Source organism: Sparus aurata, chromosome 5, assembly GCF_900880675.1.
Source record: "Sparus aurata chromosome 5, fSpaAur1.1, whole genome shotgun sequence".
In the NCBI taxonomy this organism is placed as follows: Eukaryota; Metazoa; Chordata; class Actinopteri; order Spariformes; family Sparidae; genus Sparus; species Sparus aurata.
The window spans coordinates 16834651-16860399 of NC_044191.1; the positions used below are offsets into that span (position 1 = coordinate 16834651).

The 25749-nt window shown below is 43.2% G+C and overlaps 1 protein-coding gene across 4 annotated transcripts in view; it reads left to right on the plus strand.

Annotated features, from left to right (window-relative positions):
• Nucleotides 1-682: 682 nt before the first annotated feature.
• ddr2l (discoidin domain receptor family, member 2, like) overlaps nt 683-25749 on the plus strand; it is a 30222-nt gene continuing 5155 nt past the window's right edge. The window contains exons 1-18 of one of the 4 annotated variants that reach the window (XM_030417469.1): nt 683-1041; nt 14829-14927; nt 15996-16098; nt 16335-16410; nt 17462-17614; nt 18818-18965; nt 19737-19842; nt 19925-20117; nt 20276-20522; nt 20605-20694; nt 20820-20959; nt 21926-22037; nt 22253-22369; nt 22983-23057; nt 23527-23771; nt 24052-24179; nt 24615-24812; nt 24998-25232. In XM_030417469.1, the coding sequence (XP_030273329.1) occupies nt 14867-14927; nt 15996-16098; nt 16335-16410; nt 17462-17614; nt 18818-18965; nt 19737-19842; nt 19925-20117; nt 20276-20522; nt 20605-20694; nt 20820-20959; nt 21926-22037; nt 22253-22369; nt 22983-23057; nt 23527-23771; nt 24052-24179; nt 24615-24812; nt 24998-25232 (2427 nt within the window). In that variant the 5' untranslated portion in view covers nt 683-1041; nt 14829-14866. The remainder of the gene's footprint in view (nt 1042-14828; nt 14928-15995; nt 16099-16334; nt 16411-17461; nt 17615-18817; nt 18966-19736; nt 19843-19924; nt 20118-20275; nt 20523-20604; nt 20695-20819; nt 20960-21925; nt 22038-22252; nt 22370-22982; nt 23058-23526; nt 23772-24051; nt 24180-24614; nt 24813-24997; nt 25233-25749) is intronic. The other 3 variants (XM_030417470.1, XM_030417471.1, XM_030417472.1) reach the window with 3 other exon arrangements.

The window sequence follows — 25749 nt, forward strand, 5'->3', positions numbered from 1 at the left end:
GGATAAATAAGTCAGTCTGTGGAGAACTTTCTGTTCTGATTAAAATGTTGCCATCCCCATATGATGCACCGTGAAACGTACAAATCAAGAGTCTCTCTCATTTTATTTTATTACTTATGGTTCTGTCTAAAACAAGTCCCTATATGCTTCAGTTGTCTCGGGGAGTGCTGCAATGCTGTTTTTTGCTGTGAAGCTCCAGGCGTGTTTTGCAGACTCTCCATCGAAGAAGCTCTCCATCGACGTGACGCTGAGTGGTTAATGACTGAGTTTTCATTTTTTGGGTGAAGTTATCCTTTAATTTCTCTGCTGGGTATTTTAATCTTAACAAAACAGGCTACTTCAAGACTTATTTAGACTTTTGATCGTGGGCTATGAACGCTCTGAACCTGAGTAGAATTAGTATAGTAGAGTAGTATTTGCAGTAGAAGTATCAAGTAGCATAAAAGTATTTAAAAAGTATCACTGGTCCTTGTAGTACTACATCCCAGAGATTATGGGAATGAAAGAGGTGGAACCTTTGTGAAAAGGTGTTCCCTCTGTAGGTCCCTTCGTAGGGCTCTGCTGCGGATTTCCCTCAAGTTCTCAGATGTCAGACACTCAGGGGGCACGGGCTGCCTTCCTCCTCCTCCTCCTTCCTCCTTCTCCTCCTCCTCCTCTTCGGAAACGGGATGTGATGTAAATACACAGCAACTTCTTCTCTTTTTTTTTTTTTGTTCCCCTCTCTCTGGAGTGTGCAGATCTCCTACCAACACACTGTTGAAGGAAGGCTAGAAGAAAGAGAAGAAGAAGAAGAAGAAGAAAGAAGACAAGAAGGGAAAGGTAGCGGGCAGTGAACCAGGAGAGAGATCGAGTCCCCGTTAGTTTTCTCCACCATGATCGTGTGAGCTCCTCCGTCGGAAAAAAAAGAAAGGAAAAAAAAAAAAAAAAAAAAAAACTCCCGACCTGCCGGACTGGACCCCGACAAAAAAACCCCGGATCGAACCGGAGAGAAGCTCGCTGCTGCTGCTGCTGCTGCTGCTGCTGGAGGGAACCCGCGGACAGGTAATCAGCTGACGGGTTTGTGTCCCCCTGTGTTATATAAGTGTCAGCGAGGGAAACAGGAAAGTGAGTTAAGACCGTCTGGAAACTTTGAGTGCATGACAACAGAGCTGAGATGAGTCCTGCTGCTGCTGCTGCTGCTGCACACTGAGGCCTACAGCAGATATGATAGCTGAGTTCTTTGTTATCTGCAGCAGAGACAGACCAGTCACAGTGCACAGGTTACAGGAATCACACCAGCAACTCTAAAAATATCACAGAGAGTGAGTGAGAGAGAGAGAGAGAGAGAGAGAGAGTTTAAGTCACCAAAATAAACTTGCAGAAAAACATCATAATGCAGCATTGGATCAGAAATCACATGTAGGAATATTACAGGATGAACACACTGTAGGTCACTGTGAAGGACAGATTATGAGATTATGAGAGAGTACTGTCACTGAAATGTAATGAGAGGTCGCAGATTACCAGACCAAATGCCATAAATTACAATCCAGCCGTCATAAACTCACAATGGAGAACCACAAATGTGCTGTGGGTTACTGTAAGAATATTTGTATTATATGAACAGGCCTGTAAGTGTCCATAGATGTGATAAAGTGGCTTAATAGTCACTTTAAAAGTGCCACAGAAAAATGAATAAATATTCATCCCTAGATAATAACTTTATTGCTAATGATATAAAATGTTATGCAGATCAGCTGCTCTACACTCACTGTGGGCCATCACAGACTCACTAGAGTCACAACAGGAACATTGTAAAATGTGAATGATATTGACATGATATTGTTAAACATGATATAGACACACTGAAGCATTTAAAACATGTAGAGCTGCAGCAATTAGACTTATTGTAATAATCGTTGGTTGTTTAGGTCATTTCAATTAGGTCATTTCAAAAATGTCAAATGTGTTTGCGAGTGTGATGCTTTTTTCTCACCTTTAATTATAATAAATGAAATATTTTAGGGTTTAGGATTGTTGATCTGATAGTGCGACACATTGGATGACATTGACGATGGTAGCAGGGCTGTCACGATATAATTTTTTAACGACGCGATTATCGTAGCCAAGCAAATTCATGATAATGATATTATTGTGATATCTACATAAGCTGAATAATGCCAGCAATCAAATCCCTCTTTGACTATGTGTGCTGTGTGTCTCTATTTTTGTCAAATAACTTACCTTCAGAATACAAGTTTAGGGGGGTGGAGAAAGAGTTTGTAACCATAAAAAAACCTAATAAAAAGTGTACAAAAAGAGCAATTACACTTCGACTTACAACAATTAGTAGTGAAAAGGCAACCGCATCAACTCATCAACAACAAGGTTGAACGATAATGGCAACAATCTATAATTCTAACCCTGTAACACATGTTCATAGAGATAGATAAAATAAATATATGCAGTTAAAGGCCACATTATCATAAACTATAGACAAAACTAAAAACAGGACCACACTCTCTACTCTAACTCTAACTTTAATTGATTATTAATTGTGCCTCGTTATACTGTGAACATTAGTAGTGCAAATGAAGGTTAAGGAATGAGATGGAGGTGTCAAGCTTGTGTGCCTATATTTGTGTGTGTGTGTGTGTGTGTGTGTGTTGCTGACCTGTCGACCTCCTCTGAGGTGTATTAGGGATCATGTTTGTGTTATTTTCATGCTCTGCGCTCGGTCAGCTCAGCTTACAAGGACAAACTGACGACTGACAGCAGAGTTTCAACCCCTTAAACACCATCACTTTTTTTAAAGTAAATCCTTTTTCTTCCAGTCGCATGTCTTTTCACGTACCCACCTCAGTTCATAGAGGCCTTTGGGACAATTAAAAGCACTTTATGTGAAATAGTTGATTGTTGAGGCTCACTTGCAGATCATCAGATATCAACACCTATCATCCCAAAGTGACGATATTACAACTTTGGCGTGAGACTCAGCAATCAACTGTCTTTCTCCAAAACTGCTGAGTGAATATCATTTTAAGAAAACTTCTTTCTAGTCCCTGGGATGTTTATACAGGATAATGTGGATAGGATGGGATGAAGAGTCACAGAAGTGAATAATATAAATTGAAAAAATAAAAATAAAAAATCACTTGACTTACAGCAGAAAATGATTCAATTGAATACATTTCCCTCATTTTCAACACTTTTATTAAACAGTCCTCATCAGCAGATTTTTCTTTTGTATGTGTTGTCCTGGAAGCTCAGTAGCTGTTCTGACTTTGTTGACAGCAGACTTCTTGTCCACGCTGGTTTAGACGTTAAGCATTTAAAACCTGATGGACGACGTCTCTGATTTCTGATTAATCACTGATGTTGTTTCTTAATCCCAAACGTTCTCTAGTTGCAGCGTCTCCAATGTGAGGATTTTCATCAATTATCGCTTTTGTCGCAGCAAACTCAACGTTAGTAGTTCTTGAGTCGTTTGAAGATCTAGTTTTGCACTCTGGGAACTTCTCACGAGCACCTTTTTGGCACCGAGTGGATTAAATAGTTTATTGGGAAAATAATCGAGAAAAAATGTGAGTTCTGACTGCCAGTGATCTCAGTCACTGACGACTGATCGCACCAGCCCCCTGCAGGTATATTTAACAGCTCTGTGTTCGTGATACGAAGCAGTGCAGAGCTGATTTATTGTCTCTTGAACAGGCAGTGAGAGCAGCCTGAAGCTACAATGTGGCTCCAAGTGATTTCACCACAGCAGCAGTTCAGTGTTTGGCTCAGACTGTGAGAGCTCACAGCTCTGTTCACTCACAAATCAAACCAGAAACAAAGCGGTGGGAGATATATGGTTTCATCCTGCTGCCACTCAGTCAGACAGGAATCATTCGGACGGCTGAAGTTTAGCGGCCTTTTCTTTTCTTCGCTCTGTCTGTAGGTCGTGCGAGTGTAAGGGGGCACCCACAGCGTATGAGCAGTGCACTGTATGATCTGTAGAAGTGCAGAAGTGTGTGTGTACAGTCCTGTGACTGGGAGAAGAACAGCCAGCATGTAACCGGGTCCAGTAGTCTCCTGCTGCTGCTGTCAGGTTTATATTTCCTCCCAAACTCACATGATGTCTGTTTTGTTCTGTTTGAGACAAAAAAGACACAGTTTCACCTCAGTCTGCGTTTGTCTTTGACCATCAAACCTCCACTGGGGTGAACCGCAGCAGGTTTTTCCTTGTTCATGTTTCTTGAGGGTGAAAAAAGCCTCTGAAGGGAGCTCGTTCTCTGAATCGTACGAATTGACTTGTAATTTAAAACACAGGCCTGCTGCACCTCAGTGCTTTCAAACAATACCAGCACTAACAGAACTTTGAGATGAGACCTGTTCTGCTTTTTCTCCGTTTGTTTCCTTCCCTTCAGTGTGTTTAAATAGGTTCATGTGCATGTAAAAAGGTCATGAAAGTTAAAAAAGGTCTGCACCGTCAGAAACGACATCATTATGTTCAATAGTCTGAGACCTGTTGCCTTAAGATTGATAATGATTTGTATTCCTCATTTGTCAAAGATAAAGGCAAAGTCTCATTAAAAGTCTCATTGGAATATATCTCTGTCGAACCAGAAGTGTAATAAGATGGGGCATCGAGGCAATAACTGGTTCAAACTGATTTCAACATGGGCTGATTGTAAACCTTTGCGTGCCGTCGTACTGGATGTGTTGGTCGTGCTGTGCCCTCAGTGAACTCTGAGAAAGGCTTTGAACACTCAAAGTTAACAAGATGACGTCCCAACACTCTTTGGGAATCTCAGCACCAGTGAGCGCTCCGCCTGTCCAGTAAAAAAGATAATTCATTCCATCCCGATATCTATTCGACATCACATCCAGATATCTTCTCAAATCTCTCCAGCTCAGCCTGGAGTCAATAAAGTGATCCGTCTGTGAGCTTTTCACCAAAGATGGATCTATTTGAGAGGATAGTATCTTGCATGTTAGCGGCAGCAGTTGCAGGAAAACATGAAAACACGACCTCCTTCCAGTTTTGTCCCTCAGACCTTAAGATACACGTTTCCAAAGACTTTTAACCTCAGGTCATTAAGTCATCACATAAAGTCTCTGACCCTTTAATCGGACTCTGGTCTGAGTTACGATGCTCTCATGAGGCCTTTTTTTTTGTATACAAGCACCACTTGAGTCACACTGTGAAACACAAACACTTACAGGAAACAGTCAAAATGGCTCCTGGAGAAGTGTGTGCAGATAGTAGTGGTTCGAGTGGAAGCAGCGGATTACAGATGAGTGTAAATGAGTGAGTGTGTGTCGAGTTTCCATCTGCCGAGCCGAGGCCAGCGGCTCATTAAACCATTAAAAAGAACACACGAACGAGGGCGCATGAAACTGAGAAGAACAACACTGAACATGGCTGCATATGAAGGCAGGCGATGCAGAGTGATATGATCTGATTTTATTATGAGGAACTTTTATTGAATCGTTTCGAATTATGAGTAGTTAAAATGTCCGAGAGAGAACCAAGATAACTTCCTTGGTACATTTACTGCGGGGGCGATCAGCTCTGAGATTTCAAGGTCTTATTTTATGCTTCTTTGCAGCTTAAAGATTTTAGTTTGTGTGTCCACTAGAAAATATTTTTGATGTTCAAAATACAATCGTTTTCCCCCCAAAAACATATTTTCCCCATACTTTCCTTTGCTGCAGCACCTCTATTCAGTGCTCCACTTTAAGTCATGTCTCTTTAAGCCCCCCCCCCCCCCCAAAAAACCCAGTCTGTTCTGATTGCTCAGCTCTCGCAGGCCTGAGCGGACAGGTTTTGTGACATCATAACCTCATGGAAGTTAGGTTCATTTGAAGGCACATTTTTACGAAAACAGGGCTGTGTGCGTTTCTTTGTGATGTGAGCATTTTGATACTCTTCATAGTATTTATTTAGCACCTAGAGCTGCATCATAATCAAAAACAGGCAAGGAAATCGCACTTTCAGTAAAATGGGACCTTTTAACATATTGTCATATCTCGTTACGCAGTTTTCCGGCTGCTGTAAACAGTCATACAGGAAGAGTCAAACTCTGATTATTCTTTTTACAAATGTCTAACCATGCATATAGTCCATCTCCTCAGACCAAAGTTGATGATGTCTGTTGTTTTTCCCCCGAGTCGGACTTCCTGGCATCAGCAGATCCCGATGGGGTACCGTGACTCACGCTGGACAAATCAAAACCGGTGCAGGAAATGTTTCCACTTGTTAGACAAACCTCTCTTGCACTCGATTGTTTTCATGCAGTGATTAAGTTATGCAACTAGACACTATTGTCTCACCGATGCTTAGCTGCTTTCATGTTGTAAACATTAAACAGACATCACTGTCATTAATCTACAAGCAATGAAAAGGGCACATTTGTCAGTTTGCAGTGTGGATTCGGCTCATTGGCTGGCACGAGGGTTCACTGGGTTGTCTGTTAGACATCACATTAAATGTGGTTTATTTGAAATGCAATTTGTTTAGAAATCAAGCCAGTTTCATTGTGTTGCAAGCGGAGCCAGATTGTAGTCAACAGTTCATGGATGGACAGATTCTGAAAACCCAGCCCCATCAGTGATCCGGTCGTGCCATCCTTCTGGGCTGTCATGTTAGAAGTGGACGGAACTCATCAGTCTAAAGCTTTGCATGTTTTTCTGGGTGTAAACAAATTCAGGGCCGTGCTGCCTCATTTTGAGTCTGCACAGTGATTTGCAGCTCCTTATGGAGAATCCAGAGACAGATCAGCTCCTCTGCTCCCTCCGCCCACCGCTGAAAGACTTATGATAGCCTGCATACCTGTGCGTGAGAGACACTTGTGTTTTCAGGGCTCGTATTCTGAGTCAAGCAGCACAGTCTCGAGTGACATGTTCAACTTCAGAGTCGTTACTAAAAAGACGAAACAAGGTTATAAAAATCAAAAACATTAATCAGTTTCCACTACAAGAGTGGACATCGGGTGATTGATCTACTGACGGGTTCACTAGAGGTGTCACAAGTTCATAAGAAACACTCAAAATTCAGGTCAACTTCTTCAGTGACACAAATTCTACATCCTCTGTAAATCCTAAAATCGGGCTTTCCAAGTGTGTTTGATCGCGTTCACCTCGGCTGCAGTAGTGTCAGTTTGCAGCTTTGCATGTTAAATCAAGCGCTCCTCACATTCTTCAGATACCGGCAGCTCTTTTTAAACCATCTGCTGCTCTGCTCCAGCCCAGACCTCGTAACCATCACCTGCTCTCAGGTTACATTTACATTTTGGGCATTTCGCTGATGCGCACGTGTACTTTTACGCAGCGTGCTGCAGGAGCGGAAGCCGAAACGTTCTGACACACCCAGCTGACAGAAAGAGAGACCAGGCAGGATATTTAAAAAGCATAGTTGTACATGTAGGATGAGTGTGTGCCACTCAACCTGTAGAAACGTGCAGAACGCTTCAACACACTTTGTAAACACACACTGTGATGGACTGGACATCATGTTGTGCCTGGTTTTGTTGCTGATGGCAGCTGAAAGTAAGAGTCTTATGGCGCACAGATGGGTGTTTTTTCATCACAGTCAGTGGGTTTCAATGGATCTGGAAGTGTTGGGAGGAGTCTTAAGATACATTCACATTAAAGGTGCTGTTTGTAAGAAAGGTTGATTTTTGAGTCTCACTCCCAGCTCGTCAAAACTGACGCTTAGGGATTGAAGGATGGGCCGTCAGTTTTTAACGAGCTGGGAATTAAACTGAGCTGAAAATCAAATGTTGTGTTTTATATACAAATAGCACATTTAAACAATTCTCTCGCGCTGGCGCTTGTTGGTCATGATTGTACAAAATATGCTAAATATTAGAGGCAGTGTTATTACGACAGTTTCTGTTGTTTCCTGTTGATTGCCAGCTGGTAGTCTTTACTGTCTCACAGTGTGTCATTACAGGCATCTGGACCCAGCTGAGCTTTGTGTGTGTGTGTGTGTGTGTGTGTGTGTGTGTGTGTGTGTGTGTGTGTGTGTGTGTGTGTGTGTGTGTGCGCAGAGGGGTGGATGAGGCCTCTCCTCAGCACTCAGGGTGTTTTTTCATTGTTTATTGTGTTGCATAATCAGACAGAAAGCGCTGCAGCTACAGGAAGTCTTTCTTCAGGCTGAAAACAGCTCTAACTAGAAGTATAAGTACATACCTTCTCCGACGCCCCTTCAGTTCACCCACAGCAAAGAGTATTTGAATCAGCTAGTTCCAAATGTGTTTGTACCACATAAATACGCCTTCCATGTGTTATTTCCTGAAACATTAACAAAGATGTCAAGAACACAGCAATGATCATCAACATCTCACAATCTTCAAAAAAGAGAAAAAAATCCTTGATCAGTCGTTTTATCTGAGACTGCACCGCAGGGTTATTGGATCCATTTTGGGCAGAGACCCATAGCGGTGTAATAATCTGATACCCTGCTGGTGCAACACGCTGCTTCTCTACTGCAGGTAATACACTGACTTAACACCCGAACGATCATTTTAATAGTTACAGCAGCATCGTGTCCAGGGGCTGTTCCTGGAGAACTGGAGAGCCTGAAAATTCTCAAACATGGCACCAATCGCCAGTCACGTCAGTTTTATTTACACGCTAAAGTTATTTCATGACTATTTTCAATTTGTCTAGACCATACTCGTTGATTAATTAAATTACAGATACCCAACATATCCCCCATGCAAGCACTCGGAGGCACTGGAGGCTGGAGGAGCATCTGAGATGGTGGCATCCGAGTTTTCCCGTTGTCTGGGTCTGTGTAATTATAATAGCGTAATAATATTAAGAATTCTTTTTCTTTTTTATTTGCTGCTAACTCATATTTCTTATGATTTTGGAGTGTAAGCCCGCTTTAGATATAGATGGCACAGAACATCTACTGTGCGTCCTGAGCAAATAGAGGAAATTCAATATGTCTCTTATGGTTCAGTGTTGCATTGACACCAGATAACTGTACGATCTGCCTAAAAACTGCACGGCTTTGTATAATCTGTGGAAAGTTAACATGGCCATTTAAACTCAACCATAGCTCCACAGCATTCATGTTACTATCCACCTGGAATGTGCGCTCGATGCGTTTCTTTGTCCGATACCTGCTCAATTTCACCTAATTTTCCCCAAATCCAGCCTGACACATTTGTATTTTTGTAAAAATTAAGATCTATAATATATTTTGAAATGACATGCAGTAAAAAAAAAAAAAAAAATTATATTTGTACTCCATACTGTTCCATTGTGTCCTCTGCTGTTCTGTTTTGTTCTCAGTGAACTCAGTCTCATTCACCCCTCAACCAGAGAGAGAGGGGCGAGAGAGATAGAGAGGGAGAGAGAGAGAGAGAGAGAGAGACGCATTTTCCCGTGTGTAACAGTAAAAGAGAGAGGGAGAGAGAGAGAGAGACTTGGAGAAAGGCATGTGGATTCCTGTGTGTTTTTGTGAGCGAGAGACATAGACACACATAGAGTGAGAGAGCAAGAGAGAGAGCAGGAGCGAGCGAGAGCTCTGGGTTGCGTTGAATGTTAGGAATGTTGAGGCTTTTGGCTCCAGTTTGTTCTGACTGAGGGAGGAGGAGATAAAGGGAGGAGGGACAGAGTGAGAGGAAAAGGAGGACAGAGGGGAGGAGATGAGGAGGGAGGAAGGGAGAAGGAGATAAAGAGGGAGAAGACAAAGGCGAGGAAAACCGAGGCAGCGAAAAACTTAGTCAGGAGATCAAACTTGACTTGGCTTGTGTCTTGTTCAATTCAGCTTCAACTGTTTTATAATTGTGTCCAGAGCCGACGTTGGTTCACAGTACCAAGGTTACACTTCATTTCAAAGTTCGTCTGATTTTTAATGGCTACATACAACAGATGCTCCGTTGTTCTGCGCCGTTATGGCAGCGTTCAGCGCGTCTACGCACGTAAAACAGAAGAAAATGGAGCCTGGGGTCGTGTTGATGCCTGTGACGTACCTGATCGACTATAAAGTATACACTGCACAGGGACGGAGGATGCATACATTCAGTGCTGTGCAGAAATGCATGAAAAGACATGAGGTTGCCAGCATGCAGACACACAGCAATATAGCAAAGTGTAGTGAAAGGCATGTGTTTTACAACCCTCAGAGAGGAGCTCAAAGTGTCACACATATTTTGTCAATGAGGTATTGTTAAACAATGCCCTGAAACTCTGTTTTCATGCTGCTTTAAGGGAAAAAAAATACTCCAAAGTTGTTTTTTTGCTTCTTCGTGTTGTTCCCGTGCTCCTAAACCAAGACAGTTCGAACGTCTCTGGGTGAAGAAGACTTTTCTTTCTCTATCTTTTCTGTCTCCCTCATTCTTCCTCTCTTGATTGCTTTTACTGTGTTCACTCTCTCCATGTTTTTTTCCCCTCCGTCTCTCTCTCTCTCCCTCTCTCTCTCTCTCTCCGGTCATGTGATTTTGCTGTAGAGATGAGCAACAGTGCAGGAATCTGAGCTGCAGCCAACACATTACATAAAGCTCCCTCTCTCTCTCTCTCTCTCTCTCTCTCTCTCTCTGTCTCCCAGTCTTTGCCAGAGAAATAAAAAAAGTGAACTGCTGCGCTCTCTGGTGCGGCTCGCCTGATGTGAATGAATTCACTTCCTGTAGTGGAATCTACGTCAGTAAAAGAAGGATTGATTCAAGAGCTGAATTGTTTTATACAGAGCTGGCAGGTTCTTACAGAGTCTGTGCCGCTCTGTGCTCAGCCTGCTCCCAGCTGCGAGGATCCCTGTGGAACCGACTCTATGGGAACAATGTGAATAATGTGTTGTAATCAGAGAGCTGCTGCGGGTCGTTTTCTCTGCTTCTGTAGCGCTCTGTCACAGCGGACAGTCCGATCGGATTGATTTGTTCCCAAGTGGAGGTTAGGCTACTGTGACTCAGTGATCTGTCCGGTCTTCAACTCCGCTCTCTGTTCAAAGTCGAGCAGGCCACAAACTCCTCTCGCTCCAGAGAATGATTTCAGCCCTGCGCTCCACTGCTGCTGATGTTTGTGCACCTCTGCTTAAGTCTCCCTGAGCTTAATCTTTCATATGTTGATCATGTTTACGAGATGATTAGCCTCCCTGACGTAACTGGAGCGGAGGGAATTAAAATCAGTATTGAGTACGTCAGCATAGTGCGTCACTGAGGTGTCAGAGTGTCTTTGCCAAGCCCGGGGCACTCTCGAGCTGTAAACAAGAAGAAGAGAAAGATGAATGATGTTTTGGTGCTGTCAGGTGAAACAGTGAAGTCCCGTGTACTGTTCACCTCTGTAAATCATGTCGATCACGAAAAAAGGACTCTGATGTAGTCTGCCGTGTTTCTTACTGATGTCACTGCAAGAGTTTGTGACACCATGAACGACACACAGTGACAAAAAGGCAAAACATTTTCAAAAGACAAAATATTGCGTTGTCTGATCCCGGTGGTAGTCGTTCCCAGGTGGGAAGTAGGTATATTTCTTACTGTACCTAAATACAATTTTGAGGTATTACTTTATTTTTCTGCTCGACTACTTTTATTTGGTCGCTTTAGTCACTGGTTACTTTAAAGGAGAAGTTCCCGCAAAAAATTGAAAGTCAGTCATTATTTTCTCACACCCGTTCCCACGGGAAGTCATGGGAAGTTTCGTAGTCCACAGAAACATTTCTGGAGCTTCACAGCAAAATAGTGTTGGAGCATTCTCCTAAACTACTGAAGTAGATGGGGTCTTGTTTTGAAATTTTTAAGGATGACTCATCAGAAATTTAAATAAAACGGCTCCATACAAGCTTGTCCAGCATAAGCCAAGTCTCAGTAGGTCCTTAGATTCCGAACTGAATTGAAAACACATTTTTTTTGCACCCTCATAAGCGTTCAATCTTTTGCGCACACTTCAGACTAATCAAATCAATCTGGGAGCTCGGGACCTCCAGAGACTTTCATTATGATGGATAAGCATTTCATGTTTTTTCAATTAATTAATTAATTAATTAATTAATTTTTCCATAGTAAAGTTTAGTTTAGCTTAGTTTAGTACGTAAGTAATCACTGAATTTTCATTTTAGGACGTACTTACCCTTCAAAGGTGCACTATGTGGTTTTGGGGAAGAAATTGTACTCAGAAGAGAAAGATCTCCAGTGACTGTGTAAACAAACTAAATAAACAAACTCTTTTCAGCTGAATGACTGATTAAACTGAATAAACCAACTGACTTTAAAGGACAACACAATTTCCTACTGTTTTATTTTGTTTATGTTTGGCGGACCCTGCCACCTTTCTAGCTTCAGCCAGTGTTCTGGGGACCTTGCTGTCCTCTGAGAACAGCTTGATTATTCAGTTATGGAAAAAGTGAATATTTCTGAGGTTGAATTTCCTCTCCAGAACTACACAGGGCCCCTTTAGCGTGTAATATACATATAGATGAGCATTAACACTTTTTCTGACCTCTGAGGTGATTTTAGCTCAGAGAGGGTTTTACAAATGTGAACTTGATTTCAGATGAGATCATCTGCCAGCTTTGGAACTTTGCCCTCCCCACAGTGATGTACAGGTGTACTCCGGGACCTGGTGACATCACTGTTGGGGTGTGGTCACACGTGCACCAGCGTGCATTTATGGCTGCGACAAACCACATTGTCGGGGGTGAAACCCAGAGCGGAAAAAGCGGCGCAACTCTGCTCTTCAGCCCGCTGTCGAATCGCTCTTTGAGCTCTGTATGTCTCACTCTGCTTTACCCTTCCGTTTATTGTTCTCCTGGCCACGTCTCTCCTCCCTCTCTTTCCTCTCCCTCCTTGACGTTATCTCCCTCCTCCTCCTCCTCCTCCTCCTCCTCCTCCTCCTCCTCTCTTTGTGTTTGCTCTCTTACGTCCCTCGGTGTCCGTCCTCAGCCTCACCCTGCTGTCCCTCTGTGGTCTGCGTCAGGGTTCTTCTTCTCTTTCCATTTTCTCCTTCTCCCATGTTCTCCTTCTCTCTCTCTCTCTCTTTCCCTCCTGACCAGCTGTTTCCTCCAGTGTCCGTCATTTTGAAACCAACACTCGACGGCAGACGAACTCTAGAGTGAATGAAACTATGCGCAAGGGGAGAGACTGTTGATTATGAGGTTTATATCTGTTAAATACTTTGATTGAGAGGAGAGACTTTTCTTTTGTGTGTGTGTTTGTGTGTGTGTGTGTGTGTGTGTGTGTGTGTGTGTGTGTGTGTGTGTGTGTGTGCGTGTGCGAGCGCGTGTTTTTCAGTGTTGCGTAACATCTTTGAGTGGGCTGCTGTGTGTGTGTGTCCAGTATTTATAAACTGCTTCGCTCCAACGGCAACATTGTGAAATCACTCACACACACACACCCATACACACAAACACACACAGACACACACTCAGTCCTATTGTAAGTGAAGTTGGGAGCCATTCAGACCAATCCTTGTTCATCCATCCCGCCGTAGTTGTGTCAAACAGCGACAGTTTTACAGACCAGTTCACCTCCGACCGTGGAAACGCCAACAAATGTTGTAATTCTTAAGGATTTTGTACGGAGGAGGGTGCAGTTATCTCTGTCTGTATGGGTCGGGCTTGTTCTGAGATGATCGGAGAAATGTCTCTGAATGGATCCAGTTACAAAGTTTGCATCCTGGACTTTGGTGAAGCAAGGCTTTGAAAACAAACCAGTTGGGGTCACAGCTCCACAGGACGGACAGTTTCAGAGGAAGACAACAGGATTGCAGTTTGCACTTCATGCTCCACGTGGGTTTAGAGAGGAGGGAAAAACTCATTTATAACAGCTGTCGAATATTAAATCATCCATTTTTGCTCACCACATCTTTCCCAGGGGTGAACAGACTGTAGCTCTGATTCAGAATCAGACAACTTTATTAATCCCTCCAGAGGCATTTTATTCGACCTGCTCGCCCTGCACGCACACTGAAACCTACAGTAAAATGCAGACACACAAATAGATGAGTATAATACATAAAATAGATAAAATAAAGGTAAATATGGCAGTGCATTCAGTGGAACAAATGAATTTAAAATACATAGAATATGGGGATCAATTGATAAAATTAAAATAAACAACAATAAAGAAACATCTGCAGAGAATTTAATAGGCTAATCATGGAGGGAATACGGATTTCACATATTTTACAAACAGATAACGCAACGACACCGTGACAGTAGCAAAGAAAATTCACCAACATGAACATGTCCAGAAGAAGCTTAAATACTAGTTGCTTTCTGGACGATGTTAAAAACAAAAACTCGGTTACACAAAAATTCTAGAAGATGCAATTGATCATTAGCTGAGGACGTCCAGGGCGGGAGATGATTCAGCACATACAAAGCAAAATGATTTGTGCCTGATTGTTATTAGAGATCAATTATAAACTGTAGGCAGCCTTGAAGATGTGTTACCAAGTGATCAGTATGAACCTTAAAGTGACTGAAACAAAGTGTAAAACTCTGGTAATGATTTGAACACAGCTTGTTTTCATTTGTTAAGTGGCGTGGACATAATTCAGTCTAAAGTGTCTGTTGTTTATTATTCAGCCTTGATTGTTTTTGAACATTACACTGTACATTTTTGTCAGCTTATTTATTTATTGTCTCTCCACAAAATCATATTGTGTGTTCTGACATCTAAATGAATAAAACCTCAAAAGTTCATACACTGTGAGACAACATCCTCCCATCTGCTCTGTCTGGACCACGATCACAGAGATCTTTCTCAACAGCTTTGTTGCTGGTTGCTGTTACTATGTTCAGAGCTGGTACAACAACAATCAACAGCCACAAACAAGCTCATGAGTTATGATTAACTCAGTTGTCCTCACATCCTCTCTTTCATCTCTCTCTATCCTCTCTCTCTCTCTCTCAGAGATGTAGCGTGTGTGTTGGTGTGATCGCTGGACCATCATGCACCTCTTCCTGCTGCTGATCCTTCAAGCCACAGCAGCCGTTGGACAGGTCGACCCTGGTACGGACACACACACACACACACACACACACACACCAACCCAATCACCAGAAATAATTGGAAATGCACGTTTCTGCAAGCCATGGATAGGTCTTGGTACAAAAAGCACTTGGTTAGGGTTAGGAGAAGATTGTGCTGTCACCAGAAACACAGCCGGAAATGTTCCCATGGTTTCCTTAAACATACCTTAAAATAGAGATAGACTGATTATCAGCCCAGGGTGGTAATTGGGGCCAATATTCAGCATTTTCTAATTATCGTGATCACTGAATTTTCTGTCATACTGGTGATAAAATAATCTAACATGCTACCTTGGCTCTGACGAAGCATCCTCTCTGCCTACAACAGTATCTGATTGGTAACACGTCACAATTAATAGTCTGTAAACACTGAATAATATGGATCTGCAAAGTAACTAGTATCTGAATGTATCAAATAAATGTAGTTGAGAGGAAGGATGAAGTCGCTGGAAAAAGAAATACTCAAGTAAAGTGCCTCAAAAATTGTACTTCAGAGCAGTACTTGAGTAAATTGTTGGTTCAATATTGGGTTATTTCGTCGCTGGTTTGGTGAAATTTTCACACTGCAAATTGATATCGGCCTTGACTACTAATAATCAGTGTCAGTTTCGGTATCAGCCCTGAAAAAGTCATATCTGTGGACCCCTCATGTCTCCTCCACCTCCTGATATGAAAGTCATGTCATAATTATAATGTGAACGTTATGTGACGTACAGTAGAAACTCATACAGATGTGAACGTATCAGTTGTTTGCAGAACCATTAAGCGGCTTGGCAAGTGGGCTGCATACACCTATTGGTAATTCTATACTCGTAAGGACCATTGACGTAATACATTATCCGGCCCCCAGTCCTTAGATGTGTGTAACCTTATAAATAAACTCTGAACCCTCAAAAAAAGACGTTTTCAATAAGCGAGGACATAATGAATGTCTTCATTGTCATTGTATAAATAACATTGGTGCCCACGAAGTTTGAAGTGGAACAAACACACACACACACACACACACACACACAGTGAAACTAGTGTTCTGTGTGTATGTTTTCAGCACACTGTCGCTATGCCTTGGGCATGGAGGATGGACGGATTAAAGACGATGACATCACAGCATCCAGCCACTGGTACGAGACGACTGGACCACAGTACGCCAGGTCAGTGTGTGTGATCGATTGATAGGATCTGATTAACCTATATGTTTGTTTTGTTTTTGTTTTTTGCATTTAAAAACATTTAAGAAAGAAAAGTAATTCTGAGCTGATTTGTAAAAGATGCTTCAGCATGAAGTCGTGATATAAAATGTACCACTAAACTGTGGAAATGAGCTTGTGATCAACATTTCCAGTGTCAGCAGACAGTCTGAATTCTGCATGTGTGTGTGTGCTTGCAGGTTGAATCGTGAGGAAGGAGACGGCGCCTGGTGTCCTGAGGGACAGCTGGAGCCTTCGGACAGTCAGTACCTGCAGGTTTGTGTTCGATCAGCGCTTTCAGTGTCATGTCATGGCAAAATTTACAGTGACACAGATTCAGTGCCTGTGAGGATCCTCAGGATTTCTAGAACACAAGAAGTCCTCAAAAATCCACAGCAAGTCCAGTCATATTTTACTGAGCACTAAAATCAGGTGTTAAGCTTAAATTCACAGTGGAGTCTGGAAGGTGAACTGCTAGAGTTCAACTTGTGCTTTCATAGATATACTGAAATTCTAATTATGGGAGTTCAGCAGTGCAAGAAGTATGATTTTGCTGGTGGTGGATCAGTTTTCGCTCATCAGTGAACTTCATACACGTAAAATGTAAATGTGCACTGACATAGACACATTTTCTGTAATATGTGCTGCTACCTGTGGAGTTTGTGCGCCACTAAGTTGAATCTTTGGGAGTAAATGTCGATTGAAACATTTGTAGAGACAGAAAGACATCTGTTCAGTGAGACAGACGAGTGATACACATCAGCAACAAGCCAAAAGGTTTTTTTTGTTTGTTTTTGTGCGATGAATCATTGAACTTGGAATCAGAATTAAATCGGAAACACTTTAAAAATGGGGACTATTAGTGCAATATTTCATGAGTCCATGATTTGAAATTATCATTTGATATGCAGCTTTTGGCAAGACAAGCACACCGACCAGTTCAGAAAAACAGGATCAGCTGCAACCAGAAAAATGTGAAACAAATAGTACAGACTTGTCATACATTAGCAGGAGAATTTCAGCTCTATATTAAACTGTGATCCCATTCAGCAAAATGTTTTGAATGACATATGAGATGATTGGTCATCTCTATTGGAAACTTCCGCCTTTCTTTATAGTGTTATTGATGGCGCAGATGTCACAAAGACAGCCAGATCACTTTCCCTTTTCCTCAGAGTAGCAAATGCCAACAACACAGGACAAAACGTGACTTCACTCATTTATTTAGTGTGTAATGGAGACATGAAAGCATGCAGTAGCATGTTTAAGTGGGCAAAATGCACAATAAAAGACAATAAATAATCGCAATCGCTGATGTGTCTTTCAGGTGGATCTGGGCAGGCTGACCTTCCTCACGGTAGTCGGGACTCAGGGGCGATACGCCAGGAACTCTGGGAACGAGTTCGCCCGAGCTTACCGCCTCAACTACAGCAGGGACGGCCTGCTGTGGAAGTCCTGGAGGAACCGGCTGGGAAACGCAGTGAGTGACCCAAATATTTCGCTGCAGAGGGGAGACAAAGAACTGTAGGGTCAAGCCTGGGTCTGTGAGATGGGAAATTGAGGGAAAATTTGAGACAGGAAGACAGTCTGAGCAGCAGAATGGAGGAAAATCTGGAGCGGAAACATGTGACGGAGTGATAGACGGAGAAAGAGGGAGGAAAAGAAAAGAAAATCACCGTGAGCTGCTTCAGGTCATTCACGCTAAAATCCCAGGAAATGACATTTACACACCAGCTTCCCGTTGGGCCTTCGAAGTAAGCAACACCATTCAGACACAGTTTAAACACCAGTTCGTGTTTTTGTCTGAGGCAGAAACAAACAAGTCTCGTCAAGATACTTTTTTTTATTTTAAGATACTCCAGAAAACATCCACCGGGGACAGATTGATTCCTGCAGCTGGTAGCCCAACAAAACTAGCGAACAATGGAGGCAGTTGAGACGATGAAGCAGCTCAAAATAATATTAAATAAAATACTGCGTGCTGACTCTTGATCTACAGCACAGCAAAGTCATAAAATATTAACAGCAATCACGTAAAACATACAAATAAGGACGCTGTTTAACTACCTAGTCTACTCAATCACAGTAGAAGTACAGAAATCAAGGAGAAAATTATGAAATTGACAAAAGAGCAAGTCAACAACATCAGGCAGACACGACGCTCCGCTTCTGAAATGCCTCCAGTGGCAAATGAAGTCGAGTGAAGGAGGGAACAGAGTTTGGTAATGCTACGTAACAGAGACGTGCCCGGTGGAGTCAAAGGGTTATTCTCAGGTCAAATGCTGGTGCTTTGGGTCGGGGGACAGACCAACTTACCAACCCAAGGCGTCAGTATTTGACGAACTGGGACTGAGACTCCAGAATCACTTTTGTCACCTTTAAATAAAAGTACTTCTTCCACCACCGACTCCATGTGAACACTGCACTGTTCATAGATCGGGGTTACATTTCTGATACAAATTGTAACTGGTCCACAATTAATGAATCCTGGTGTTCAGCACCTTCAGCTACTACACAGACACAGTTCAGTCCATAATACTCTACTGCTCCAGTTTACTGTCCATGTTAACAAACTGTTCTGGGTCACACACTCGTACGTACTGGGTGCACGCTGTAGAAAACAGTTTTCTCCTTCAGGGAAAATTGATCGTCTTGCTGTTCCTCATGTTATATTTGTATCCAGGTGATGGAGGGAAACAAGAACGCCTACGCCTCAGTCATCAACGACCTCCACCCTCCGATCATCACCCGCTACATCCGGCTGATCCCCGTCACCAGAGTGTCGACCACCGTCTGCATGAGAGTGGAGCTGTACGGCTGTCCGTGGGAGGGTAGGACACACAAACACACAAACACACAGCCACACTGCAAAATGCACATGTGTTCTTTAACTCTGCTGACATAAGAGGTTGTTGAGTCGGTGGATTTGGACCGTAATCGCTTCTCAGAAATGTTTACTCCTCCCGAGAGAGGAGTAAACTCCTAGGAAAGCTCCTCATTCTAAAATGTCAACATATAACCTTGCAGGGAACCGTTTTTTAATCTGTTGCGCAATAAAACTAAATCACAACGACACATTTTAGGCCGAAAGCTTTCACCGTTTGATTTTATCACACAGTTTAACATCAGGCAAGCACGACAGAAGTTTTATCTCAATAGTACAACATTAAAGGAGTTATGTGATGTTTGGGGGGGTGGAGTGGGTTGCACCAATCACAGGGTTGGTGCTTCGATCCCTGGCTCTTCTTGAACGAGAGGCAGACTGTTGCTTAGATGGAAGCGCCACATGATTGCAGCCATTAGTAGACAGTGGAGCTGTCAAACACCACGTCAAGATACAGCATTAGTGAAAATGAATGGCTGGATCTCCATGATACTTACCTGTTCCCCAGGAGGACGAATGCTTTTCTTAGTTCCACCAGCAGCCCGATTTACTGGTAAGGGTGTGAGTCGAGGTTGAGATTAATTCAGTCTCACTAACCTTCTGCTGTGGTTGGGCCTTTAATATGGTGACAATAATGATCCTTGTGAGCAGAAGCTTGCTGTGGAACAATAAAACTAGGAATGCTCTTTTTTTTATCCCGTCCTTTCCCCCTCTGCAGACGGTCTGATCTCCTACAGTTCTCCAGAGGGTCAGCCCATGAATCCGCCCGGTTATCCCATCGCCAGCTTCAATGACTCCACGTATGACGGAGCACACGAGAGAAGGCGAGTCTCACACACTCATCACACATCAGAGTTTTTGTCGCCGTTTTCCCTGCTCTCTGTGACTTACAGCTGTCTCGTTCAGTAGGAGGCTGTTTGGGGGGATGGGTCAGCTGACAGACGGCGTGATCGGCCTGGACGACTTCCTGCAGACGCGTCAGTACCACGTGTGGCCTGGCTACGACTACCTGGGCTGGAGGAACGACTCGCTGGGAACTCAGGGATACGTGGAGATGGAGTTTGTGTTCGACAGGCGGAGAAACTTCACCTCCATGAAGGTTTGCATCTCTGCTCCATTTGTATACCGTCACGTTTGATCTTTTCAGATTTTTTTAAGATTTTAAGGTTACGATTTGCGAGTGTGATAAACCAATATGACATTTTGTTATCCCGTTTGAATCTTATAAAGAAATGTCTCTTCTCTCCTTACATCCAGGTTCACAGTAACAACATGTTCTCCCGTGGGGTAAAGATCTTCTCCTCCGTCTCCTGTTGGTTTAAGCCCCGCCTCATTGCTGGCTGGGAGGTTGAGTCTGTGGCCTTCAAGACGGTGCTGGACGACAGAAACCCGAGCGCCCGCTACGTCACTGTGCCGCTTAATCGCCGCACGGCCAAATCCATCCGCTGTCGCTTTTACTTTGCAGACATCTGGATGATGTTTAGCGAGATCTCCTTTCAGTCAGGTAACAAAAGCACACACACACACGTGCGCACACCAGTTTCACACAACAGAGAAATAAAATAACTTCCCTCTGTGTGCCACAGAGGACACCGTACTCCCGACCCCAATGACCCTGGGGTCGACTTCCCCTCCAATCACAGAGGAGAGCACCATGCTAACCACACCAAAGACAGGTATGACCTTTGACCTTACCTTTTCTTTTTCAAATGAAATGATTATTACAATGTGCCACCAGAAGACAGTGGATATCATTACCTAAAGTCAACATCTCTAACCTCTGTCCCATACCCCCCGGCAGCCAATCCATCAACCAGTGAACCGCCAGATGACGGGAACACGCCCATTCTGATCGGCTGCCTGGTGACCATCATCCTGCTGTTGGTCATCATCATCTTCCTCATCCTCTGGTGCCAGTATGTCTGCAAGGTGCTGGAGAAGGTGAGCAGATAAACTATAGATAAAGAGGCTGATCTTTATTCTATTTTATTGTATTTTATATATTTTTTGTTCATTAATGTATTGTATTTTGTTATTGTTCATTTTCTGCTCCCAGGAGTGTTTAAGACACGATGAATGAGTTGCAATACGAAAAAAATTAAACTAATAGGATTAGCCTAAGGAGAGATACTCCATATATGTCACCTGATAACTGGCTAAAGACCTTATTGTATGTGTGGGATTAAAAGATATCTCAATTTGCTGACACCTACAGCTAGTATCTGAATACACAGATCCGATCTGGGCACACTGGGAGTGTTTATCATATAAAACTAAGAGACATAGAGTAAGGCCATTAAAGCACAGCAGCTCCCAACAAAGAAGTGGTTTTACTCTGAGTGACTAACACACGTCTCTAATACGTTAAACGATTCAGTTCTCAGTAAGTCTCCTGCAGCTTCAAGACACATGTCAAATCTCAAACTGTTTGGATTATCTTTAAGCATCATAAAATAAGAAGATTTGAACAGCTGTTCAATGCAAACCAGTCACACCTGATTACAAACCAAAGAGGGATCAAAAGAACGAGAATAGGAAGTAGTCATTGTTTTTTCTTTTTGCAGAAAAAAAAATAATTACAGTTAACATCTTTGCTTCGTTGATTATTACTCAGGAAAAAAACGAACGTATCAGAGGGAGAGAGAACTATTTGAAAACACTCTAAGATTAGCATCCGTTCTTGGAAACTATTTCCCCTCCATGGTCATCAATTACTCCATGAACATCCTGAAAACAGATCGTTCTTTGAAAAAGAGCTGACAACAAATCAGAAGGCTTCATGACACATAAACAGTGAATCCTTGTTGTCTCATGAAGACCATAATTGAAGGACAAACAGTTTATTTACATGAATATTCTCAAAAAACGATTTGAACAATGTGTTCCTCTCCCTCTCTCCTCCTCCAGGCTCCGCGTCGGATCCTCGATGAGGAGGTGACAGTTCGGCTGTCGTCCTGTAGTGACACCATCATCCTCCAGACCCCTCCTGTGCCCCCCCGCTCTGGCCATGCACCTACAGGTAGACAGCAACAGATAGTCCACTGACACCTAATTCCCGTCCAAGTAGAAGGCTAGAAAAGGCTACACATAGCCTTAAGTAGCGTGAGATGGACTCGCATTCACACATAAATCTGGCTTTCCCCATGAAAATGAATCAATTAAGGGTAGCTGACAGTGTAATTAGATGATTACTGAATGTCACGATGTTGCTTGATTACTCCGTGTTTTCCTTAGGCCTGGCCAACACTGACCCTCACTATGAGAGAGTTTTCCTGTTGGACCCACAGTACCAGAACCCGGCGGTGCTGAGGAACAAGCTGCCAGAGCTGTCGCAGAGCGCCGAGGCCTCAGGTAAACATACTGGAACTCTTTTTTTTTTTTTTTTTGACCTTCGGTACTTTAAAGTAGTCATAGAAGAAAAGGAAATGAGAGAATAAGGCTGACACAGAGTAGAATTTCCCTTAAAAACTCCCTACTCACAGGCACGTCATCAGGTTCACGACAAGATAGTGAACATCTGTGGATGTTAGATCTATCTCATCTTGGGAAACTTGAATGAAGTAAACCTAAATCAGATGGCTTAGATACGCTCCAGATCCTCCCTGATGACATGTTCAGACATGATAGTCTAGAGCTGCCATATAGAGCCGAGGCCTCCGGTAAAAATACATAAAACTGCTGCAGTCTGCCCCCTGCTGGCATGTCTGCAACAGGCACCTTCACCACTGTGTCTGTCCCTAACATCTTCTGAATGTTTCTCTACGTTTAACTTCTTTTATTTCCTTCAGAACACACTGCACAATCTGTCCATCTTTCTTTCTGTTACTTCCTGTTTTTTGTCTTCCATATTTGCTTGATGAAGCTGTAAACGCTGAATGTGCATGCTCATTCATTCTGCAGTTTTTCTCTCTTTCACCTCCCAGCCCTCTGTCTCTGTCCACGTTTCCTCCTCCTTTTCCTCCAGCTCTCCTCCTCGGTAATCCTCTCTATGACCTCCTCCTGCTGACTTCCTGTCACATGACGTCAGGCTGGCTGCGTGGTAAGAGCTGAAAGGTGTGACTTCAGACATTTAAACATCCTTTAGATACAGACGTTGTCTCTCCAGGTGCAATTTAACACATCAGGGACTTCATTTGTCCTCTGTGATAATGAAAAGAGGTGCACATTACCTGGATTACATGTTATTTTGACTCACAGGCTCAAGATTTGGGTTCACACACAGATGATGTGGCAGTTTTTCTCAGGAAGCAGCCTTTTGCTTTCTAAGCGTAAGGTGATAATTCTTTGAAATTTTCAAAGCAAGATAGGAAAACTGACTTCTGGTCTCAAGATATATTGATAAGATAAAAAAAAATGTTGCACCCATGGATAATCTCGGCTTTGTTTTAAAAATGTTTTCTGCAACGTAAAAAAGCTGTTAATGATATTATCATTCTCAGTCAGATGTCACAGAGAAGTAGTACAAGAAAACTAAATAAGCAAGCACCTCTTCCTTCTCTGTCCGACAGCGTGCGGAGGAGGCTACGCCGAGCCTGACGTCACCCAGTGCACTCCGCACCAGTGTTTCCATAGCAACGCACCGCACTACGCCGAGACGGACATCGTGCGGCTACAGGGCGTCACCGGCAGCAACATGTACGCCGTCCCCGCCCTCACCGTGGACTCTCTCACCAGGAAGGACATCTCCGCCGCAGAGTTCCCGCGGCAACATCTGATCTTCAGGGAGAAGCTGGGGGAGGGGCAGTTCGGAGAGGTGAGCGGGGAGAAGGCGGGGCCACAGAGGGTGCACCGAATCTCTTCATAAGTTGTGACCAGTGTCTAAAAATGTACTTAATTGTTCCTAAAATATGTTGCTCTGGTGCCTCAAATTCTACATTTCTGACTTGGATTTTATTGATTAGACGGGAATATCAGGACATCATCAATAAACCCTACCGTCTGCAGATGGTGATGGTGTCTGAAGCTCTTTTGTCTCAGAAACGGTGAGGCTGCTCGCATTCATGGTTTTTATTATGCTCGCTCGTCTTCTGCAGGTCCACCTGTGTGAGGCCGAGGGACTCCCAGAATTCCTTGGGGAGGGGTCACCTCTCCCTGACAGAGATGGCCGTTCTGTGCTGGTGGCTGTTAAACAGCTGAGGGCCGACGCCACCAGCCAAGCCAGGTACACAACGCATCTGTGTGACAGGGTTGTCTTGTATACTGATCTATGAGCAAGGTAGTTTGTTTACAGGTGTCTTTTTTATTTGCTGTTCTTTATCTGTGATCATTTTATCTGCTGAGCTGTATTGTTTTTCCTTTTCTGTAAAGTGCTCCATAAATAGTTTACTATGTAATTATTGATGTTATTGTACCTTACAGTATGTGTCTCATAAAAAAAGAGGGAATGGTTGAAACTAAAACTATAAAATAAATACATTCCCTGCCATTTCCGTATGTAATAAATGATTAGTCTAAAACTCTGCTGTGGTAAAGTGTCACTGAATGTGATTTTATTTCGTCCATCTTTGGGAAAAAAAACAAGACGGTCTAAAGCTGAAAGAACCTCAAATGAATGTGTCTGAAATGTCTCCTCTCCCGCAATCTGTCTGCCTGTCAGGAACGACTTCCTGAAGGAAATAAAGATCATGTCTCGTCTGAACGACCCCAACATCATCCGGTTGCTGTGTGTGTGCGTGTCGTCCGACCCGCTGTGCATGGTGACCGAATACATGGAGAACGGAGACCTGAACATGTTCCTGTCTCAGCGGGAGATAGAGAGCACGCTGACGCACGCCAACAACATCCCTTCAGTCAGGTTAGTATACCATACACACTTTTTGTTCATGTTCAATCACACTTTTCAATCCAACCAGTGTAATTTTTGAAGCAAACAGCAGGGGGTGACGTGCATAAATGTAATATCCTCACCTCGGCCACTGTCACTTCCCCCTTTCTCTGTCCTCCACCTCCTTCTCTTCCCCGCCTTCTCCATCTCTGCAGTCTATCAGACCTCCTCCACATGTCGGTGCAGATCTCGTCGGGGATGAAGTACCTGGCGTCTCTGAACTTCGTGCACCGCGACCTGGCCACCAGGAACTGCCTGCTGGACCGCCGCCTCACTATCAAGATCGCCGACTTTGGGATGAGCCGAAACCTGTACAGCAGCGACTACTACCGCATCCAGGGCCGGGCGGTGCTGCCCATACGATGGATGGCCTGGGAGAGCATCCTGTTGGTGAGGGAAGGGGGGGAGTTCATAACCATCTCATAACCCTGAGTACCATTTCTAATGAGATCCCAGCTGGACAAGTTTATCACAGACCCAGTCTAATGTTAACGCCCACCAACACCAATATTTGTCAATATTTAACCATAACCCTAAGAGTCCATGGGGCTGGATACATAATAATAAACAACTTTATTTATAAAGGGCCTCTCCAAACCAGAGTAACAAGGTGCTGTGTAATGCAAACATTAAGGATTAAGTTAAAACAGGAAGTTAAAATAACTAAAAAAAATATATATATATGAAAACTTCACAGAGAGCAGACGCACATTAGTGGGCAAAGTGCTCACAAAACAGGTGAGTTTTTAACAGCCTCTTAAAAATGCTAACTGACGGAAGGTAATTGTCTTGATCTGGAGGGAATGGTAGAAGTTATAGACACTTCCAGCCGGTTGAAGCCACACCTGCAGCCAAGCTGCTGTGTTGTGCTTTCTAGGTGATTAGAAGGTGTTTAAAATGAATTCTG